The following is a 21884-nucleotide window of genomic DNA, read 5'->3' on the forward strand; positions in this document are numbered from 1 at the left end:
GAAACAAATCCACACCTAAGTGGACCCACGCGGTTCGAAGCGTGTTGTTCAAGAGTCAACGGAGGATGTAATCAAGGGAAATCCCCCAAAACAGTTTGATTAACTTGTGTCTGGCTATTGCATCTTGAAAGTTTGTTATCTTTGTCCTCACATTACTACTTCAAAGGAAATGAGATCAAAATTGGCAGTTCCAAGCAGTCCCGATGGGCTGGGAAACTGGCCTGGGACAGACCGGACTTGCTGGAAACGGCACTTTCTGATCTGTACGTTCCTTTGGTTCCAGCTACCAGGAGCAAGGCCTTCCCTTCTCCACCCGGTAACACTGCCTCAAGAATGAAAACAAGTAAATAAGAACAGAGCCCTGGACCCGAGTAAATAAGAATACAGAAAGGTGACGGGGCCTCGGCCCCCAGTCGGCCTCTCCCGGACGGAGAACCAAGATGCAGGCTGGCTCTGGTGCCAGACTTAGCCTCAGGCCCACGGGTGGGTGGTGGCAGCTTCCTGGCCGCAGAGGAACCTGGTGTGGCCACAGGCTCCCCTGGCGTCTGGCTGCTAGGTCTAACCAGGATCTGCCCGCTGGGTTGGCCTAGACCGCCACACGGGAGGAGGAACTGGAAATACGAAGCCGGAGAGCAGGAACGTCCTGAGACCCAGAGCTTGGGTGGTCCCGTTTCCAGGATGGAGTTGGATTGATGGTTTGACCTCTGTGGGTTGGAAGAGGTGATACCCAAAGTGCTTTCTTCCCTGAGCTTCTCTTCTGTGACTGAGTGATTTCCTGGCTTCGGTCTCGAATAACTTATCTGGACGGAAGCCTGGAAAATCAGTCTATTTATGTCTTGGCACCATGACCCAGGTATCACATATGCCATGCATGTGTTTCCCCATCCACTTTTATACCTCCGAGTATCTATTTTCACTGGATGAAAGAGGATCTACATGGAGAACCAGACTCCCCATTCCTTAGACTTTTTCTTTTCTGCTTAAGTTTTTTTGAACCAACGATGTGAGGCTCCGGTCCAGGTAAGATGGGCTAGTTTGGATTTTTTAAGAAATCGTCTCGGATGTATACTTTTTTTTGAAGTCTGTGAATGCTTCTGAACCTCAACAGTTTTAACAGCTTTTAATCACACACTCTTACAGTTACTTCTCGACAGAGAAAAAGTTTCTAAGTTTCTAAAGTTTCTAAAGAAATGCCTGTTGGCATTTGACATCTGAAAGGAATTTGCAGTTGGTCTCAGTTGTAAGGAAAACAGCACCTACTCAAATGCCTTCCCCCCGCTCTCACTGCAAAGTGAAATGTTCTAAGCAAGATCTAATTGTCTCTTTTCCTGGGTCAGGCCACGTTAGTAAAGTACTGAATTTTCAAGACGAAGGCTTAAGGCTGATATTATCAAGGTTGAAAAAAATTCACCTACCTAATTACTTGGCTTGAGAAAAGCAGGTCAAACAGTCCAAACAGTGACTAGTGAGGTTTGGTCCTGGGTCAATGGGCAAGAATTGGATAGGAAGGTGCTGGCCAGCAGGGGGGCTTGCACGACACCCCCCACCCCCACCCCGGGACCTGCTGGTGAGTGGGAGCTGATCAGCAGGGTCTAGATGGCAGAGGGAAGCCAGAACTGGGCAAGAGGGGGGTGATGGGGGGCCAGGAGCACGGGGGAAGCACCACAGGAGCACCTGCAAGGGCAATCATCTTCTGGAAGGAGCTACTCCCAACTGCACGTTTCCTAGTGAATTCCAGCCGGAAGGACCGACAAGCCGAGCTGGACGGTGACAAGAAATTCATCCCATTTGTCTGAAATTCGCACCTGAGCACAATGGTCATTTTGATGATCTTGGTTTAAGCTAAGAAACGTTACTGAAAAATATACCATGACTGTCTCCCATCTGTTGTACAACCGTTATTACATATACTGTAAGGGCACCTCTGTCCTTGAGCCGCCTTGACGTCCGCCAAGTGCTCTCTGTACATGAATCCTCACACCAACCATCGGATGACGTGCTCGCATTGTCTTTGTCTTTCATATAAACTGAGGCTCAGGTGGGGTTAGATCTCTGACCTACTGCACAGAGTAGTATACTACTCTTGGTATTTTAGGAAAATGGTCATTTTTGGTACCACAGAGGAAGAGGTTCAAATATAAATACAACTCGCAGTGGGTCTAGATTTGGGGGAGACAGAAACATCTTTCTGCAGGTTATTGAAGAGGATAAATTCACCATCAGAGAAGAAGAACTTACAACTTATTTTCTAACCTGGGATTCCAAGAGTCTGGCTTTATGCTATGACATGATTTTCTTACAGGAGCCAATATTTTTAAATGCTTAATTAAAAAAAAAAAGTGTTAGGCTTCTGCTGGGAAATATCTCAGGGATAATCAGATGAAGCCGTGGGAGGCAGGATTCCCCTGCTTGTAGTGTGTAGTACCCCAGTCACCCTCGTCGCCTCTTCACCCTGTGACTCCCTCTTGGGATCGTCTCGTGGATTCCTCATCACCGTTCCTCATCGTCCATGCCTTTGCTCCCACTATTCCCGACATGCTCCATACCAATGGGAATCCCACATCTAAGGCCAAATTTCAAAATCTCTATCCCACACAAAATCCTTCCCATAACCCCAACCTATGACGGTCTTACCTGTTCTTTGCAATCTTACATCCCTTTAGTCTTCTGACCCTGTTGATCCAGCACTTTTTAGAAAAAAGATTTTATTTATTTATTCCTGAGAGACACAGAGAGAGGCAGAGACACAGGCAGAGGGAGAAGCAGGCTCCCTGCAGGGAGCCCGATGCGGCACTTGATCCTGGGACCTGAGATCACGCCCTAAGCAAAGGCAGATGCTGAACCACTGAGCCCCCCAGGGCCCCTAACAGGCCTAGTTTAATTTCAGATCCATTTCTAAAGTGAGAGAGCAATGGTCCCAAGGGTTTTCAGGGACAAAGGTGAGGCAGGAAGCAACTGAAGAGATGACATAGCGTGAATCACACGACAGTGGTGGCACTGGCCTCACAGGCTGAGCCTCCAACCTCACCCCATCCCCTCCCACTGGAGCCCGGCGGTCGCCCCTCTCTGCGGCGGCGCCCCACGGTCTGAAGGAGTGCTCCTGCCCACGGCTGCTGTGCCCTTGGGACAGCTCCAGCTCGCCCTGGACAACTGTGACATTTTCGTGGTGGGTGAGGCTACTCCTCTGTAGAGAGTGCATCTGTTGGGAATGCAATTTTTGGAAGAAAGACACCATTTAAAGAGAACACTATTCCTTTGACTCCCCACTCTGTGGGGCCAATGAATTAGAAAACGGAACCGAGTCCAAGCTGGTATCAGGCCCCAGGAGGCCTCTGTTTCAAGCTGGTCGCCATACCCTGCCCTGACCAGTCAGGCCCACCCCTTCCCCAGGGATACACCGGCTGTCACGCAGTGAGAAGTGCTTTTCTTGGCGTGTGGTGGAGGAAGTAAAATGGGGAGTAGGTTTACTAGAGAAGAGAGTCCTTTAAAATGATGCTGGAGATAACACATTGGGAATGGAAAACTTCTGGAGTCACGGACTGTGAGTATGGAGACGTTATAATGATGCGCCGACATTTCGTTGTCTAGCAGGCACACGCGGAGCCACCTCCCCAGGAAATACTGCCACGGCCCCGCATCGGTTGACCAAGGGCATCGAGGCCCAGAGGCAGCGCAATGAATGCTTCCTCCTCGAAACCACCAGGGCTTCTTGAGCCAGAAATTACTCCGAACCAGACACTCCTTCCTTCCTCCCTTCCTTCCTTCCTTCCTTCCTTCCTTCCTTCCTTCCTTCCTTCCTTCCTCCCTTCCTTCCTTTTCTCTTTTCTTTTCTCGTTTCTTCCTTCCTTCCTTTTTTTTTTTTTTTAAGATTTTATTTATTCATGGGACATACACAGAGAGGCAGAGACACAGGCAGAGGGAGAAGCAGGCTCCATGCAGGGAGCCCAATGTGGGACTCGATCCTGGGTCTCCAGGATCCTCCTCCTCCCTTCTTCTTCTTTAAAAGAGGTCTTTATTTTAGAGAGAGAGCACACATGGGAGGGGCAGAGGGAGCAGGAGAGAGAACCCCCACAGACTCCGCACCGAGTGCAGACCCAGACACGAGGCTCCATCCCACGACCCTGAGATCAGGACCTGAACCGAAACCAGGAGCCGGATGCTTGACCGACTGCCCCACCGGGCGCCCCTAAACTAGGCAGTTTTTTCAAGTAAGGGGCATATACAGGAAGAGCCTCCCAGGCTTTTCCATGAGTTTGGACCCACACCTTGACCCCGCCTGGATCAGTGGCTCAGGGGAAGGAAGCCCAGCAGGACACCTTCGGATCAGAGCTCTCCTGGTTATACTGTATGAATTTCTGAAGTAACCTGATTCCTTTCAGATCATCTGATTTTGCTCCTCCTCAAACAAGACACTTCAGGGGACAATGCAACAAGTGTGAAATATTTTGGTCCCTCTTCGCTTTGACCTCAGGGTGCTTAACGACTTTTAAAGTGGAAAATGCGGGATCACTGGGTGTCGCAGTGGTCTAGCGCCTGCCTTTGGCCCAGGGCGCGATCCTGGAGACCCGGGATCGAATCCCATGTCGGGCTCCTGGTGCCTGGAGCCTGCTTCTCCCTCTGCCTATGTCTCTGCCCCCACCTCTCTCTCTCTGTGACTATCAAAAATAAATTTAAAAAAAAATTTAAAGTGGAAAATGCCTGCCCCTAAAAAGAGAAGACATTGCTTTTTGGAGAATTTTGCTCCCTGTAAAATTGAGAGAATTACTAATCATCAAGAATGAGTATATTTTTTAAAGGGAGGCTATGCTTCTCTACAAACCAACAAACTCCTTGCTCTTTCTTAGGAGTCTTCTGCTTAATGCCACAGAAAAAGCTGTTTTTTCCTCTAAAGGGTTAAAGACTTAGAGCAAGTTTGGGCTTCATACCGTAACCTCGTCTCTTTAACTTCTGTTGGGAATAAAATCTATTCATCCAAGGGCAGGGTTTCCCCCAAACTCAAACAACAAAATGGTCAGAGGGCAGAACTGGTTAAGAGGTAGAAAGCAGACATGTGCCCAATAGCAGAGCCCTCAGGGTTTGTTCTCATACTCAGTCGGCTGTGCCCGAGTCAGCCCTGTGTCCCTCTATTACATGGCAGGTGTCACGGGACAATCATGGCACCAGAACATTGCTTTTCCTAAGGAGAATGAGAAAGAGCTGTGCTGGATAGTATGTGCAAAGGGCCTGTGGCCTGACAGAGTCATCAAACCAAGTCATGGAAAGTCCTTATGGAGGGAACTGAAGAAATGCGTATCAATAACTGTGGCAAAAGACAAATAAGAACAGAATTCCTGAGTGTCCCAGAAGAGCAATCCTACCACTGTGATGTCGAGTTAATTACAGGCACTTCTAATTTAAAATTAAGAGCGTGTGTTGACTCTACCAGTGAAGTTCCCACGCTAGCAACGAAACTCAACATTTCGTCTTAGGATAATTTGTTAAGAATTCTTCAGAGATGATAACATTTATGCAAATGAAAAGTGAGATTAAATTCCACAATGAGAGACTCAGCATATGCGTGGATCTCAAAACTTTGCTCCTGGAGGCCAGTGAATATGTTACCATGGTGAGGAAATTATTTAGGTTTATTCCAGTTTGAAACTCCTCCACAGGACTTGGGCACCATGGGGAAGACCTATGTCCTCCCCTCAGCTCCTCTGAGAAAACACATTTTATTCTTCAAAAGACAAACCCCAGAATGAAATCCGGCCATTATCTTACACCGTCTACAAATAAATCCAAAATGGATCAACATATTAACTGTGATACCTAAAACCATAAAATACTTAGAGGAAATCATAGGTTCTTTGACGTTTGTCTCAGTAGTATTCGTTTGGACCAGTCTCCTCAGGCTGGGCTAACAGAAGCTAACCCTGGAAAAACTGGATTATATCAAACTAAAAAGCCCCTGCACGGCCAGGGAAACCATCAACAAAACGAAAAGGCAACCTACGGAAAGGGAGAAGATGTTTGTAAGTCACCCGTCCGATAACAGGATTAACACCCGAAATATGTAAAGAAGTTACACCTCTTGATATCAAAAAACAAAGTGATTAAAAAAAAAAAGGCAGAGGACTTGAGCTGTTTTTCCAAAGACGACACCCAGATGGCCAAGAGGCACACGGGAAGATGCTCCACGTCGCTCGTCCTCAAGGAGAATGCAAATCAAAACCACAACCAAAAAAAAAAAAAAAACAACAACAACCCAAAAAACAAAAAACCACAACGAGATACCGTCTCACTCCTGTCCCGTTGGCTACACCAAGAAGACAAAGAATAAGAGCTGGCAAGGAGGCAGAGAAAAGGGAACCTTGTACACTCTTGGGGGAAATGCAAACGGTGCAGCCACTGTGGGAAACGGTGTGGAGGTTCCTCAAAGAATTAAAAATAGATAAATAAGCTCCTGGTTCTACAGCAGGTCACGGGGAGACGGCGTACAGATAGGGACTACAGTCCGTAGTATTGTGACGACTCCGCATGGCGATGGCGGTACCCGGACTCACTGCGGGGACCGCTCGCAATGTGGAAGGCTATCGGGTCGCTCTGACGTGCCCTAGAAATGAAGAGGACGTGGTACGCCAGGTACACTGCACTTAAACGAGGGTAAGAGGTAAGAGGATATCTCCGGAGATCAGAAAAAGAAGGTCCAGCCCACTGGGGAGTTTAGCTCGCTGGGTCTTCTGACTCAGCCTCGGAAGACAAGTTTCCCTCTGGGTCGGACCCTTCCAGGCTCTGGGGCATTAAAATGTGCAGGTCTCCCCCATCCTCTGCGATTCCGACCCAAACTCCAGCGACGAAGACTGCAGAAATCAGCGTCTGGTGAGAATGAACAAGACTGTGCAGAGTCCAGCCTGCGTCCTAAGAGCTGGGCTGTGTCCGTGGTCGAGAAACTTTGGGTCTGAGCCACAAAACCAGCAGGACCCGTCCTGAGAGCCCCTGGAAAGCGAGCTCTTCCTGACTGTATTTTACATTCTGAACCAGCAAATATAATAGGATTTTGAGTTTTCTCTTCTGCTGTTCTTGAACCACCCTATGTTTTTCAGCTTGGCCACTCAATAGTTGGGTCCAGTTGCTCTGAATATAAGGGGCTAAACTAATAAAACATTTTATTGCTTTTAATCTTTTGGTTTCTTTTTAATCTTTTTGTAGTTTTATTTATTTATTTATTTATTTATTTATTTATTTATTTATTTATTTAGCTAATAAGATAGATACCCTTTCATGCATTTGTCAAGGATGGAAAGCCAGGTCCTTAGGGCACCAGTCATTTTCACACGTATTCACAAGGCTGATGGGGAACAAAGAGGGAGGGAAAAGGTCCTTTAGAGATGGATTTATTTTTCTGTAACACTCGATAACCAAGAATGTGAAGACAAGGAAAAGTCTCTGTTATTCATAAGCTATAATACAACTTCTGTAACACCCCACGGTTCGGGTTGAATTGTGTCTCCCCACAGCACCCCAAATTCGTGTGTTGAAGTCCTACCTCCTCGCACTCCTGGGAAGGCGAGGCCTTCCTGGGAGGTAACCTCATTGCAGATATAACGAGTCACGTTAGGTGTGGTCCTAACCTCCGGACCTCTAGGACCGGAGCAGAGTGGGTCCCTCATCCAGGATTAACGCGTGTCCTTACAGAAAGGGGAGGCTTGGGCACGGGCAGGGAACGGGTAGGATTGCAGGTGAAGATGAAGGCAGAGAGCAGGGCGGCGCTTCTACAAGCCAACGACAGCCAGAGATGGGCTAGCAAACCCCCGAAACCAGCAGGGCGGCACCGAGCAGAGTCTCCCTCGCAGCCCGTGGAAGGGGCCATCCCGCAAGACCCTCACTTTGGGCTCCCGGCCAGCACGACTATGACGCAGGTCGTTTCTGATTCCTAACCCACTCAACGTATGGCACTTTGCTACGGCAGCCTCAGCAAGATGACATACCCACGCGGAGGGAAGAAACGGTGGCTATTCAAGACCAACTTATTTTTAAAAGTAGACTCTTTCGGGGATCCCTGAGTGGCGCAGCGGTTTGGCGCCTGCCTTTGACCCAGGGCGCGATCCTGGAGACCCGGGATCGAATCCCACGTCAGGCTCCCGGTGCATGGAGCCTGTTTCTCCCTCTGCCTGTGTCTCTGCCTCTCTCTCTCTCTCTCTCTGTGACTATCATAAATAAATAAAAATTAAAAAAAAAATAAAAGTAGACTCTTTCACCACGGAATCACCCCAAGAAAAGGAAAAGAAAAGTTCATTCTTACTCTCAGTTCTTGGGGAACGGAACTGGGCTTCTTTATGTTGATCTCAATGCTATTGTTGTCCTGTTTGAGCTCCACTGGGGACCCGTGCACTCTGGCCACACCTTCAAACATCTGGGGTTTGGTTAATGAGGGGGCAGGTGCCACCGTGGGACATTCTCTCTCCTTCTCCTTGTCACCATGAACTGCTTCTCCATTCATGCTGACTTTCCCATCTACCTGTAAGACACACAATGCACAAAAACCATGCTATTTCCCAACGAGATAACACATTTAGGGTCATTGGAAGACATTATCATTTATTAATCTTAGTCCAGCAAAGAAATGAGGTCTTTCATATGCCCCCATCCGTTCTGGAAATCGGGCCTCCCATAAATGACCTTTCTGATGGCCTCTTTAAAAGGTCATAAATCCCCAAATGAATGAGACCATATGACTGGGTGACAGGCACTGAGGGGGGCACTTGACGGGATGAGCACTGGATGTTATGCTATATGTTGGCAAATTGAACGCCAATAAAAAAATCTAAAAATAAATAAAAAAATAAATATTTAGGCTTTGAAGGAAAAAAAAAATAAAAGGTCATAAATCTCAGGCCACTTCACTCTGGATTAAATTTCATGCTCACCTTACTTGGGGTGGGCTCTTATTTTAAAACGTAGACTCTGAAATGAATAATACACTATGTTAATTAGCACACCATGTTAATTGATTTCAAATAAAATAAAATATAAATATATAAAAATATATTTATAAAAATATATATAAATATAAAAAATACAAAAAAAATTAAGTGTAGAAAAAAATCAAGGAATCTTAAGTACGGATGCACATCACCTACTTGGATTGCGCTACTTCTCCATTTAAATTCTGAATGCTATTCCACGACTTTGAGATTTTTTTTTTCTATGAATGAGGTGGAACCCGCATCAGATCAGGAATCTTTTACAGGTTACCCTGCAGTAAGGGGGCAACGGGTACATTTTCGCAAGCTAACACGGAGGGCCCCTGGCCCGATGCTATGCTACATCACAGTAAAGCCCTATTTCCAGGTAATTTTACAATCCCGATTTTTTCAAGAACGGAAGGCCATACACATTAAAATATCTTTGTTTTGCACCCATGTCTAGGGAAGGTGGGAAAGGCAAGAAAGGAGGAGTCGAGAGGGGGCGGTCAGCTAGGTCTGGCTTATTGAAAGGCACCCAGAACGCCCCGTCTTGGGGTCTGAGGCGAGTACACAGCGGTCACGCGAGGAGCTCTGCAGTCGGCCCCCCTCGGGTCCCAAACCACATGATCTTCAGGTGTTTCCCTCTGTGTGCTCGGGCTCCCCACCCAGCAACTCCCTAACACCTGCCTCTCCTGGAGAGCACCGTAGAGGGGATCTCACGGACTGACTCACGTACGGAGTTTACACGGTGTCAGGCACATTCCGTGCGTGTAAACATTAGCTATTATAATTACGAGGCACCCTAAGATCCTCCACAAGGAATCCAGGGAAGGCCAGGTGTTAGGTGTCGCTCATTCACCATGAGCCAGTGGCTCACGTAATCTGTTGCCTGTGATCCATAAGAAAGAAACTTAAATCACAGCTGAGCTCCCCCCCATAAATACAGCTGAAAAAGGACTTTTGCAGAAACGCTATTTACTTGTATTCTGTGTGGTGCACTAGAGGTTGTTTTTTTTTTATTATTTTTTATTTTTTAATTTTGCTTTATTTTAAAAAAATGCTGATACCAAGCTACTAAGTGGATTTCACAACCTGGCGACAGGTAGCAACTGTCACTGTGATAAACGCTGCCTTTAACTCCTCACTTGATCATCCTTTACCCTTAATTGTATCGTCCTGGGAACCTGAGCCCATACTGTCTGTCCCCGCCGCCCCCTGCCCTCCCCACAGGAACACGCACATCCCCCTTAGCTTCCGAGCTGGCCTTACCCTTTGCATGTGGCCATGGCTGGTCAATGGTGGGCTGCGTATGGGGCAATAGCCCCCAATGCCAGTGACGCGTTCACGGCTCGTGGGTGGTCAAGAGCAAACCCCAGCTCTAAAAAGATCTCAGCTGAAGCTCTGCTCCCCCCACCCCACATGTGTTCCTCCTGAGGCCCTCTTACGCGGTTTTGCCACAACAGTGGGAGGCAAGGTTTCCTCAGGGTCAAAGTCCTGCCTTCAAGTCATCTATCCTGGTTCCTCAGTTTACATGAGCACCTTGTACTACTCACATAGAGGACGGGAAGTGGACAGCTGGCTTATCCCAGCAGATGCTCGGGTACCAAGTCAAGTATTCCCATCCCCGCGCTGGGCCACCTCCGCATCGCATGATCCTTTGTAAACCATCACGGACCGCGCTGGGTCATGAGCCCGAGACGGAGAGCTGCCGCAGCATAGGTAGGACGTGAGCGCGACGGGGACACGCTCGTCCCTGTGTGAGCGTGCATGATGAGCAGCTCGGCTTCTCAGGGGGAAAATCCATGTATTTATTCACTAAGAACTTCCTGAGCGCCCACTACGTGCCGGGCACCTAGGCCAGGCTCCCGGGACAGAGCTGGGAAGACACAGCCCCAGCCCCGCGAGGGACCCACATCTTGACTCGGCCCAGATGGGACATCCAGGACACCCTCCTTCTGTTCCATCAAAGCCTAAGGCAAGGATGGTTAAGATCCATCCCGAGTCAGTTAAGCCAAGTTTGGTTCCCTCTGAAATTCGACGGGAAGATCCGTGACGTCACATCGTCAACGGGCAGTAGCCAAGCAGACTTTCCTTACGGCCACGTGCCCGTGTCTCCTGCTCATGAATCCCGCCTCTGTGACCCATTAAGAACCCACGTGCTGTGCAGGGACAATGAAAACTAGTTTTTCTTTGTAGTCAAAAGAGCGTAAGCCAAAGAACGGCCTGCTTCCTCGTGACGTGAGGGAAAACACTGGAATCTGAGGAAGCGAGAAGATGCTTGGTTGACACAGGAGGTTCTTTGGTTCCGGAACATTACCTACTCATCGGCAGGAAACAACCTAGTTTTTTTCCCCTTAAAAAAAAATATTTTTCGAAACCCGTCTCATCTGAGAATCAAGGACATCCCGCGTTCCTATGGGCTCCTTGCGTCGTTCCTTCTGTGCGACTCTAGCATCTTTTTGGACATGATGCCAAATTCTTTAAAAAAGAAGGGGTGGCTGCATACGCCTCTATCGAAACCAAAGGCAATTACGATTTTTTTTCGGGGGAGTTTGCTAGACCTCCACATGGCTGGAGAGCCCCAGGGTTTTACTAAATCAAGGGTAGAGAGACCAGTTATATGGGACTGGAACTAAACCCTGCTCCTATTTGGAGACTTTAACCAAATCCCCCGAGACCCAACCTTCACAATGGGGAACGCTAAACCATTCTGCTTTTGCTTGATAAAAAATAATTGCATCTTCTTGGGGGCAAGATGCTTCTTTTTGTGGATCGATTACCTGGGATTCTTAGGGAGTGTGTCCTACCTTAAAGGTCTTCAGAACGTCTTGAGAGTTTTTGGGCTGGGAGTAAGGCTTGGGTGTCAGCATAGGCACTGCTTTGGGAGGGACAGTCTTGCTTGGAGACCCGCCGCCTGCTGACACGCCGGTATCCAGAATACTGGTCCGGGCGATGGTGGTCTCCACGGTGGCAGTGAATTTGGGTGGAGGCAGTGACTGTCGCCGCAGGTACTTCATGGGGTTAGGGTCATTCAGGAAGGGCGTTAAGTTTGGCTCCGTTGAATGGCTTCTTTCCAGAATTTTTGGCATCTCCAAGCGTTCGAGGACAGCCTCGCTGATGGTGAACCTCTCGATGTACTGCTGAAGGATCCCCTCTGCCTCCTCCTGGGACCGCGCGTTCTTATAGGCCTCGTGCAGCTCCCTCTCTCTCCGCTCCCTACAGGATGGACACGGCAGGGGAAGCAACGACACAGTCAACAGTCATAAAATCACAAAGACCTTGGTAGGAGCCAAGGCTGAGCTGAAAGGGGGACACCCCGGGCCACGTGGGTGTCCGAGCCTTCGCCATAACCACCGTCTTAGAACGAAGCACATCTTGATACTACTGCATGTTTAAAACAACAACAGAAATGACTCACTTTTCTTGAACGATTTCTCTGTAGGTTTTGATGCTTTTCCTTCGTTCACTCGTCCCATCCTCTCCAGCCAGTAACTTCTCCATTTTCTTCCTCTCTTCCTCTTTCTTGATTAAGTCCTGGGAAGCACTTCTTCTACGGCTCTTCCAACGAGCCAGGTCCTGGGGGCGTGGGGGGGTGTAGGGGAGACATGAGATGCTGCTACGGATGCGGATGCGCAGGTGAGCCTGGGTCCCCCTTCGTGGGCCCAGCGCTCGGCGAGCCGCCCCCACTCAACCCAGCGGAAGTCTGGTGGGAACAGGGACGCCTCGAAGGCAGGAGACATCCGGATGGAGCCCGTTCCCCGGGCCAGGGCAGCGCGTCCGTGTAACCATGGTAATATGAGCTAGCATCATAGTTCACTCATAGCCAGCTGCCGGGGTTTAAGGTGCTGCCTCCCGGGGCCCCTGGGAAACCTCATTTCTTCCCATCTATGTCCCGCACATTGCGAATGCGCTCACTGACGATGGAGTGGTTGGGATCAGGCACAGACCCCGCAGAAGGCAGAGGTCATTGTTCCTGTGGGGTCGGGTGGGTGGGGGTGCAGCCGAGCGGGTCCTCCCTGCTTTGGGATCTTGGCACGTTTAACAGCCTATCTGTGCCTCAATTCCCTGATGTCTAAGGTGAGGGTGGTAGTGACGTGGACTCCTGCCAGCCTGCCCAGGGTCACAAGGTGGGGTGCCTACGGGGTGCCAGCTCTACTGTTGGTGTTACAGGCTTCAGCTCTTCAGGGACGGTAGGGTCCCCACGGGCTGCTCGGGGGCTCTGTGAGGGCCGCGAAGGGCCACGCCCGGTCTGGTCACCGTCCTGGCCCTCCCTGCCCTGGCCCCGGGTCCCGGCACTCCGGCTACGACAGGGCCTCTCAGCCCGCAGGCCCCCTGCCCGCCCCCCGTGCAGGCGCAGCCCGGCCCGCAGCCCACGGCACTCACGTCCTGCCACTTGTCGTCCTCCTCGCGCAGTTGGCTGTTTATGAGCTGCAGCTGCTCCTGGCGGGCCCTGCTGTGCGGCTGCACCGCGGCCTCCTCCTCACACCGCATGTCCAGCAGGCTGGAGCTCCTGGGGGGCACAGGGGGCAGCCATGGGCCGGGTCCTGCTGCTAGGCACGCTCCGCCCCGGGAGGACCCCTACCCCCTCCCGCAGCCACTCGGCCTGCAGGGCGGCCGCAGCCAGCAGGTGCCGGATGTGTTTGGAAGAGCAGGGAAGGTACTGGGGAGCTCTGGGCTTTTCTCATTGGCAAATGTGTCAGAAAGCAGAGTGAAGACAGAAGGTGCAGGCGGGAGGCTGTGGGCAAGGAGGCTGGCATTCCGCAAAGCAGAACTTGCCCCTAGGTGGGCGCTCGTGCGTCAAGAGCTGCCTTACACGCTCTGCACACTAACTCAGGCGACCTCTGCACCCTCCAGGCATCACCCGGCCTCCAGGCTCACGCGCCCAGCTGCGTCTTCTGAGCTGCGGCTGCATCCAGCCCTAGGCTTGATTGACTCATAGATCTGATGTGGTTATTTCTGGTTCCTGTAAGAATGTCTACACTGGTAGTGCAGTCGATAGCGCCTTGCAATCAATGATAAAAGGTGTTTTATTGTAAAGACGCAGGAGTAAAACATAGAAACCAGCGTATCCTAATAGTCTCACGAGCATTTTACCTGACTTTAGCTTCTAAATTTACTCTTTGGGAGGGCGAGCAATTTTTTAGACCCTTAGGCTACACGTATTACTGATAACATTCTGTAGGAGCGCATTACACGTTGGGCAAGACCACAGGGACTATTCCATGGTGCTCATGCGGCCTTTGTTACGGCAAAAGCTGAAGCAGCAAGATGAAAACAGAAATACAAACTAAAGCAAAATCCTCCCCCTCCCTCTTTCCCTCCCTCTTTTTTTTTTTTTTTCTTCTCTCAAAGAAATGAGTTCTGGGACCAAGTGGGTCACATGGTCCAAAATCAAAAAAATGCAGGTCTGCTGTTAAACTCCAAGAACGCAAGATGAGGAGAGTCCATTTTCGAAGCCAGCTTAATGCAAAAAAAAGAAAAAAAAGAAAAGCCATGCACTTAGACACCGATTAATTCTAGACATCGGGGTGACGTGCAAAATAGTCATCCCCACGGCCAGACGACAAGCAGCAACAGCAGCAGCAGCAGCGCTGGATGCCGGTGGGTCCTTAGCGCCCAGCTCTCTGGGAGGGGAAGACCGACGCTCAGCGCAGTGGTTGCCCACCTGCATGGCAGTGTGTCCAGGTTCAATCCGTTGGGGGGCCTCCCCCTTCTGTCTACACATTCGATTATTTAAGTCTGACCTAAGAGAGCCAGCGTGGGAGACTGTGCTTGTAACCGGTCTTCCCCAAGAGCATTCTGATACCTTGACTGCACAGACTGCATGGAAGGACTTTTACCTGCGGCTTCTACGGCACAGATGGGACAAGCCAGCACGTGGAGCCGCCTCTGCACGCTCCGTAGGTAGTGCTGCCCACGGCCGCCAAGCCTTCCAGAAGGATAAAGTGCAGCCCTCCAAGGGGCAAGGGGCTGTGGCTTTTCATTTATTTTTTACTATTTATTAATGTCGTTTAAGAAGGTTTGGGGAGTTTGCAGAGGTAGGTAGAAAAGTCTAACCTGGTTGGTTTTTTTTTTTAACATCGTGCATGAAAACTCACTTAAGTAGGCTTTCCGGAGGGAGACTGACATTCATCACATTCCTGGAGCCGGGTCTCCCTCTGGAACCCCAGGGAAAAAATGGTCTTGTCCAAGATTTGGGATTTGGTTTGGTCACTCGGAAGAGGACAGGAGCAAGGCCCTGGGAAGTGCCCTCTTCTGCCCTGGGTTCCTGTCTCCGCCCCACCGTGAAGTTGTAATTACCGCAGCCCAAGTGTGGGCAGAATAAAAAGAGAAACTCTCGTTTGCCCTCCCGGATACCAGGAAGGACTATTTTCCCCGATAGGGGTTTTTCTGTTTTGTTCTGGGTTAAGAAATACCAGCAAACTGGCCAAAAAAAAAAAAAAAAGGAACTAAGCAAGTGGAGAATTGATAATACTAGCTAGAACATGGGCTGAGTCACCATCGGGAAAATGTTTGGACCTCAGAGGTGGGACTCGGCCTCCAGCACAAAGGGGCGCGTGTCTGGGGGCAGGTGGGGGCCGTGGAGGAGCCCAGGTTGCAGGATGTTGATGTGACTTGCATGGAGCATCTGCTCCGAGCCTGTGCCACGTGCTGCTGGGACAGGGTCCCCGGGGGGGGCGGGGCGCAGGCTCGAGGGGTGTGCACCTGAAGAGCAGGGCAAGGGGGCGAAACTAGATGCACGGGCATGCCAGGGAGGTGGAAACCTCTGCCCCCCACCCTGACCCCCACCCCGACCTGCGTTTTCCTTAAAGGGCACATTTTTGTTCGACTGGGGCTGTCCTGAGAACGTGCCGCTCCTGAGTAGAGAGCCCGGCCAGTCGTGGCCCCTGAAAGGTCTCCGAAGCGGGAGAGAGTGGGGAATGAACTGGGCCACTAACGCTTCTACTTGAGAAACAATCTCCCGACACGACCTTGCACTCTGTGCCCCTCACGGTTTCGGGGAGGCGTGTCCGCTCCCGAGAGACACCCGCGGGCCCCTGGACGCTCCAGGTAAGACCCCTGGACGGCAGCTCCGCTTCCTCTTTGCCCGTGAGGCTGCTTTTTGTGAATTTGGAGCAGAGCGGGGAGACCCACTGGCACCTCCTTAAGGAAAAACAAAATCCATGGACGTTTCCTGTGGGTGAGGTCTCGCGTTTAGGCGCAGCAAGACTCGGCCGCGGCCTCCTGCCCCCAGCTCCTGGGATTTGCACCTCCATCGGGCTCTGCACCAGCAGACAGCAAGTCCAGCCCACCAGCATGTTGGCGGCCAGCCCGTCCTGCCCGTGTCCCTCTCAGGGGGGCTCTGTCGCCACCACAGACCCTGCAAGCGAGAAGCAGGGCTCAACCCCGCAGACGCCTCGGCGCCACGCAGCCCGTTCAGCTTGGGGAGACCTCAGGGCTGTGACGTGACCGTCCTGCACACCGGGCCACCAGGCAGTTGCTGGCCGCACACCGGAACACGCCCTGGCACCCGAGGCGGACGCCTTAGCGCAAGGAGCACGAAGCAAGCGGACACCTGAACGCCAACAGGGACGCGGTCCCGGGGCAGCGAGTTGGGGGCCTAATCGCATTGCTGTGGGCGGCAGGCATTTCTGAGTCTTCACACCTTGACCCCTTGGTGCCGTCCGCATCTCAGGCCAAGCACTGCCGGTCGGACGGCCCGGGCTGCACCAGCATGCACAGCGCTTCCCACGGGGTGGCCGGTGCGCCACTCCCTGAGAATTAGATATGAATTAAGTTTCTTAAAATACAAAAATTTACCCAGATCTGCGAAAACTAGGAATCTGCAAAGGGGACTTTTGCCTTGGAGGATTTCTGCTTCAGGATGCTCTGCAGATGGGCAACCCGTTTCTGAGACAGAGTCACTGCGGTCACGGGTGGGGAGGGCTGGCTTCTCACACTGAGATGTGAGGCAGAGGCAGGGAATGACCTCCGAGAGCAGCGGAAGCTAAGGAGCTGGGAGCGGAAAGCCCACATCGTGTTGGACATCCTGACCCCTTGCTATGCCACAGAATTCGAACGCAACCCCAAGGGTCTGGTCTTGAGCATCCCACAGTTTACGTTACTCCAACCTGGGAGGAACTTGGGCTTCTGAAGCCATCATTAGTGGTTTAGGATTTATTTTCTTAGCTCAAAAAAAAAAAAAAAACAAAAACAAAAACAAAAAAAAAAACAAACCAAGGCCGTGAGAATGACTTGCTTCATTGTTAAGGCCAAGTCCTCACATATCAAGAATTAAGTGCAAAACGCAGAACGATTCTGTGGTTCACAAGGGGCACCAACAGCTGGGCCCTATGAGCAGCCCCGCCATGCCACGCCCGTGGAAAGCAAATGTTAGGGTTTAAGCAGCAGCTGTGCCTCAGAGTCATGCTTGGGGCACCCTCGCGCCCGCGTCCCCGCAGGAGCCTACGTCCTGTGCTCCGCTCCGAGCGCTGCCGGGGCCGCGTGAGGCAGGCCAGCCGCTCGCTTCGCTGCTGCCTCCATGGCATTCCCATTAGTGGGGAGTCCTGCGGGCATGCAGCTTGGGCCAGTTATTATTACCGGGTTCCTACAAACGCAAGGCAACTTACTCTGCGTCATCAGACACAGGAGTCCTCGGCCCGTATCTACAAGACCAAATACAAAATTAGAGGAGGGGGCGAGACAGACGGTCAGCTCCGGAACCGGGCCGGCAGCAGACATCGCCCGCGACGTGTCTGCGGCCGGGCCGTCGCTGCCCATCACACTGGAAGAGAAGCGTCGTTAGCTGCTGAGACTGAGAGCGGAGTCCCGACATTTCTAAGGAATGCAAAACGTGTATTAAAACACCGAGAAGAAGTGAAAATAGGCCCCCGTGCTGCCCACAAAAACACACACACAAAAAAAAATCTGCTCAGTCCAAACACAAGGCGGCTTAGGTGCAGCCCACGATGTGTGCAGGAGGCAGTGTCAGAGGAGGAAGGAGAAGAGAAGCCAAACCTGAATTACGGTCGGTCACAAACGGTTAAATTGCTCATGCCCTTACGTCGGCGGCGGGCGGGCGGCGGGCTCCAGGGCACCCGGAGCGGGGCGCACACTCCTGACTCCGCCCTGCAGCGCTCATGCGTTTGCACAAGTGCCATCAGGGAGCGTTTCTGCAGTTTTCTGAAAGCAAACCAGAACTCCAACCAGAGCCCCAATCAGTGCCTTCCGCATGCATTTGACAAAAACCACAATTCCTAGAAAACTGGCAGGGCCCTAATCAAAACCAGACTTGGATAATATTCCATAACTTGAAAAACCGAAGTTTTGGAATCTTTTTTTTTTTTTTTTACAATCTTTCACAGTCTGATAATTCAGAGCTACGAAGCTGTACCTTCTGCAGTACAGACACTTTACATTTTAAGGTATCTGATAAAGCCAAGAAAAAGGTTAAATTGGAAAAAAAAAGAGAGAGAAATGAGGGCACTGAAAAGACATATTTTAAAGCACGTTTTTAAAAAAGCCGCTTCCACAAAGGACTGTCTCCTGAGCTCCTGAGCCAAGGGAAATTTTAAAAGAAGGTTCTTACCTCCGCTCTCAGAGGCTGTTCATTTCTCACTCTGATGGTGGACAAAGACTTATTTGAGTAAAGGGGGAAAAAAAAAAAAGCTCTGCTTTCAGTTCCCAGCAAGTTGAATTTTGGGGTTTTCAGCAAAAATTACCTAGTCTCGTGTTCAGTTTTGAAACAGTTTATGGGGAAAAGAGTGATTTCTAAAGACGTGTTCCTGCATCTTCGGGGAAAACACCCTGGAATGCTCGGTGCACACCCCTCCCCCCCCCCCCCCCCCCCGACTTACCTGCTCCCGTCGTTCTAGAACACTGATTGGTCATTGTCCTTGTTCACAGTGAAGGCGACCGGACCAGGGCCCGACCCAAGGTCTGGGGAGGGGGGACGACCAGAGGGTTTGTGGGTCTCTCTCTCCCAGCAGCAAGGCCCGCCTCCTGCCCCTCCTCCAGGGGACAGTTCCAGGAGGGGCTAAAGTCTGAAAACCCTCGATTGTCTCGGGACCGTATGACACTGGAGTGGACGACCTCCCCCAGGTCAGGGGACAGCGTGTGAGCCCCCAACTCCCACGTCTGCCGGTTAACGGGCTATTGCAATGGGCGTATTCAAATCCAGTTTTCTAGATTCTCCAGGGAAGAGAGCAGGGAGGTCATGCCTGGTTAACCTACGGACGACCAACTAATAGCTCGTGTTTTTGCGTCTCTACCTGGGGATCTTTGTGAGTGTTTTATGGAGCTTTAAAGTGTATGCAGCAGGTGCACCCGCCACACACACTCCCCAGCAAAGCTGCACAGGCCACACACGTGCCGGGGTTAGTGTCAACCGTGTTGTGCCGTGGGCACAGAACCACGCAGTACGCGTTCCTCTGGGTTCGGCTCCGTTAGCACGTTTTTGTCGAGGAGACTGAGCTACACATTGCGCATAGGACGGATTCGAATCCCCACTGCTTCTACCCGAGAATCCTTTTTTTTTTTTTTTTTAAGATTTTATTTATTTATTCATGAGAATACACAGAGAGAGAGAGAGAGGGAGAGGCAGAGACACAGGCAGAGGGAGAAGCAGGCTCCATGCAGGGAGCCCGAGGTGGGACTCGATCCCGGAACTCCGGGAGCACACCCTGGGCCGAAGGCAGCGCTAAACTGCTGAGCCCCCCCGGGGTGCCCATACCCGAGAATCCTTAACGGCATTCGTGGAGGTCTCTGCCGACAGACGCGAATTCACCACAGCGCAAGCTCCAGGAGGGCGGGGGTGCCTCTCTGGGCTCCCTGAGGACGGAGCGGACGAGGCCCTCGGGAAGCAGGTGTCGGGCACTTAGGGACCAAAGAATAGCGCAGTCTCTGAGGATGCCCTTCGTTCACCCCTTTGGGAGGCCTAGACTGACTTAGGGGACTTCCTCTCTGACTCACTCATGAGCTTTGAGAGGGCATCGCTGTGAGCGGAACGGCCTTGCCGTTATAGGGAGCAGGTGATTAGAGCTCGGGCTCCAGATGGCTTTCTCTCGGGTGTCCTATGGGAAGCCGGGGAACCACTGATAAAGGGACTTTTTAAGGAGCGCAAAGTGGGTGGGTCAGTAGGTACAAGATTGGGCAAAGCACAGTCGCTATGAGTGTCCCAGCAGAAGGAAGGATGGCAGAGAGGAAGGGAGGAAGGAAGGATGGAAGGGAGGACGGGAAGAAGGGAGGATGGAAGGGAGGGAGGGAGGATGGCAGGAAGGAGGAAGGAAGGGAGGGAGGGAGGAGAAAGAACGGCTCTGAGTAGAGGCCAGTGGTGAGGCCGGGACGTTTAGGAAGGTCGGGGCCCACTCTGCGCACCTCCTGACCCGTGCCCCCCGGGGGCACCCGGGCATCACTGCCCAGCAGCCTACACGCCAGCACCCTGGAGCTGGCGTCACGGGACGGGAGTGGCCGCCCATGCTCCCTGCCGTCCCGCCCTCAGCCCCGGCCCCTGAGCCCCAGCCCCGCTGCGGTCCAGCCTTCACCCCTCAGCGCGCACTCAGGGAAGGAGACGCAGGTCCCCGAGGCGCTCACCTGCTCGGTGCCCCAGGAGCCGTCCATCCCCATGGGGTAAAGAGGACCCTGTCTGAGCCGGAGGCAGGGAATGCATCAGCCCCTGTAGCCTCCAGGTCCCCTAGGTCCCCTGTGCAGTGGGGCGGGTGCTCATCCCCCCCCTTCGATGGGTCTTCTGTGGGACGTGGTCATCACGAGCTGGGGGGGTGCCAGCCCCCGCTTCCTCCCCGCCGAGTCCAGGCAAAGACCTGGCCTCTCAAAGGCCGTGTGGGGCCTGAGCAGGGGCAAGCACCGCGAGTGCTGAGTAGGCCCCGGGCGGCCACCTCCCTCTGCTCCGTGCTGACTTGCTTTATGGGGTCAGGGACACGGGGCCCTGCTGGGTCCGGGCACCTGGGAGCTGCATGCGGTGGCCCTTCGGTCCCTGAGCGGCCCAGACCAGCCGGGACCCGCGGAGACCCGCTCGCCCATGTGAGGCATGGGCCCCGGGCAAGCCCTACAGGGCTCTGGAGGGTGAAGCCGGGCACCGAGGACGCCGGCTCCAGAGGCCCCTCTGGGAGCCCGTGTGGCTCAGGCAACGGCCACCTCAGAGCCAGAGCCGAGAGACGCGGCTGGACGTGGATTCTAAACCTTGGGTGTCGCTTAAGGTCTTCGCTGCTCCCATCCCACCCTCTGTCCCGGTCCTTTCAGGTCCTGGGACAAGCGGAACTATCACTTCCTGTTTCACGGTGGATCCTGTAATTATGCAAAACACCCCGTAATTATGCAAAACACTCCATAATTATGCAAAATCCCCTTCATTCTGCTCAGATGTGTCGGGCGACCCTCCCAACAAAGACGCGGCTCCCCTACTAAACAGCGGAGGGGCTTCGGCACCTAGGACTTCAGCCACGAGCCCTTGATCCCGTCTTTACTCCTCCCTGCACATCGAGCCACCGCCCGACCCAAGCGGGCCTCCGGACAGCGCCGCTGGCTGTTCTCGGACGTTCAAACGAAGTGAAGGCGCCAACGGGCAAGTGGTCCACGTCCTCCCGGAGCTGAGAGCGTCCTGGGGTCCAAGTGGAAGCAGCAGGTGGGAGAGGAGCTCTGAGCTCTGAGCCTTCACGCTGCCCACAGGACGAGCCAGAAAAGTGTGCTTAGCGGGAAAACCCCAACTGCACCTTCTTTGCACACCTGCTTATAGGCCAAGAAAGGAAGAAATAAAGATTCTGGGCAGGCGGGGCCGGTTCTTATCATTCCACGTCGGCAAGAACTGCAGGCAGCGACATGGAGGCGCCATGGTCGTTCGCAAGGCGCCCGAGGCCCCCCGGGGGCGAAGGCTTGGGAGAAGCTGCTGACGTCTTATCTGTCATCGGGGCCTTGGCAGGTTCCTGTGCAGCCTGGTGTCTTACA

General features: G+C 52.2%; 1 protein-coding gene across 45 annotated transcripts in view; it reads right to left on the minus strand.

The window, feature by feature from the left end:
• The window catches only part of LIMCH1 (LIM and calponin homology domains 1), a 300514-nt gene that overhangs the window by 42298 nt on the left and 236332 nt on the right, over positions 1–21884 (minus strand). For 29 of the 45 annotated variants that reach the window (XM_072749119.1, XM_025986053.2, XM_072749113.1 and 26 more), the window contains 5 exons: positions 17555–17590; positions 13329–13455; positions 12364–12521; positions 11753–12161; positions 8282–8497 (listed from right to left, as the gene is read on the minus strand). In XM_072749119.1, coding sequence (XP_072605220.1) covers positions 8282–8497; positions 11753–12161; positions 12364–12521; positions 13329–13455; positions 17555–17590 — 946 coding nt within the window. The remainder of the gene's footprint in view (positions 1–8281; positions 8498–11752; positions 12162–12363; positions 12522–13328; positions 13456–17554; positions 17591–21884) is intronic. The other 16 variants (XM_072749121.1, XM_072749146.1, XM_072749147.1 and 13 more) reach the window with 2 other exon arrangements.

Source organism: Vulpes vulpes, chromosome 2, assembly GCF_048418805.1.
Source record: "Vulpes vulpes isolate BD-2025 chromosome 2, VulVul3, whole genome shotgun sequence".
Classification (NCBI taxonomy): domain Eukaryota; kingdom Metazoa; phylum Chordata; class Mammalia; order Carnivora; family Canidae; genus Vulpes; species Vulpes vulpes.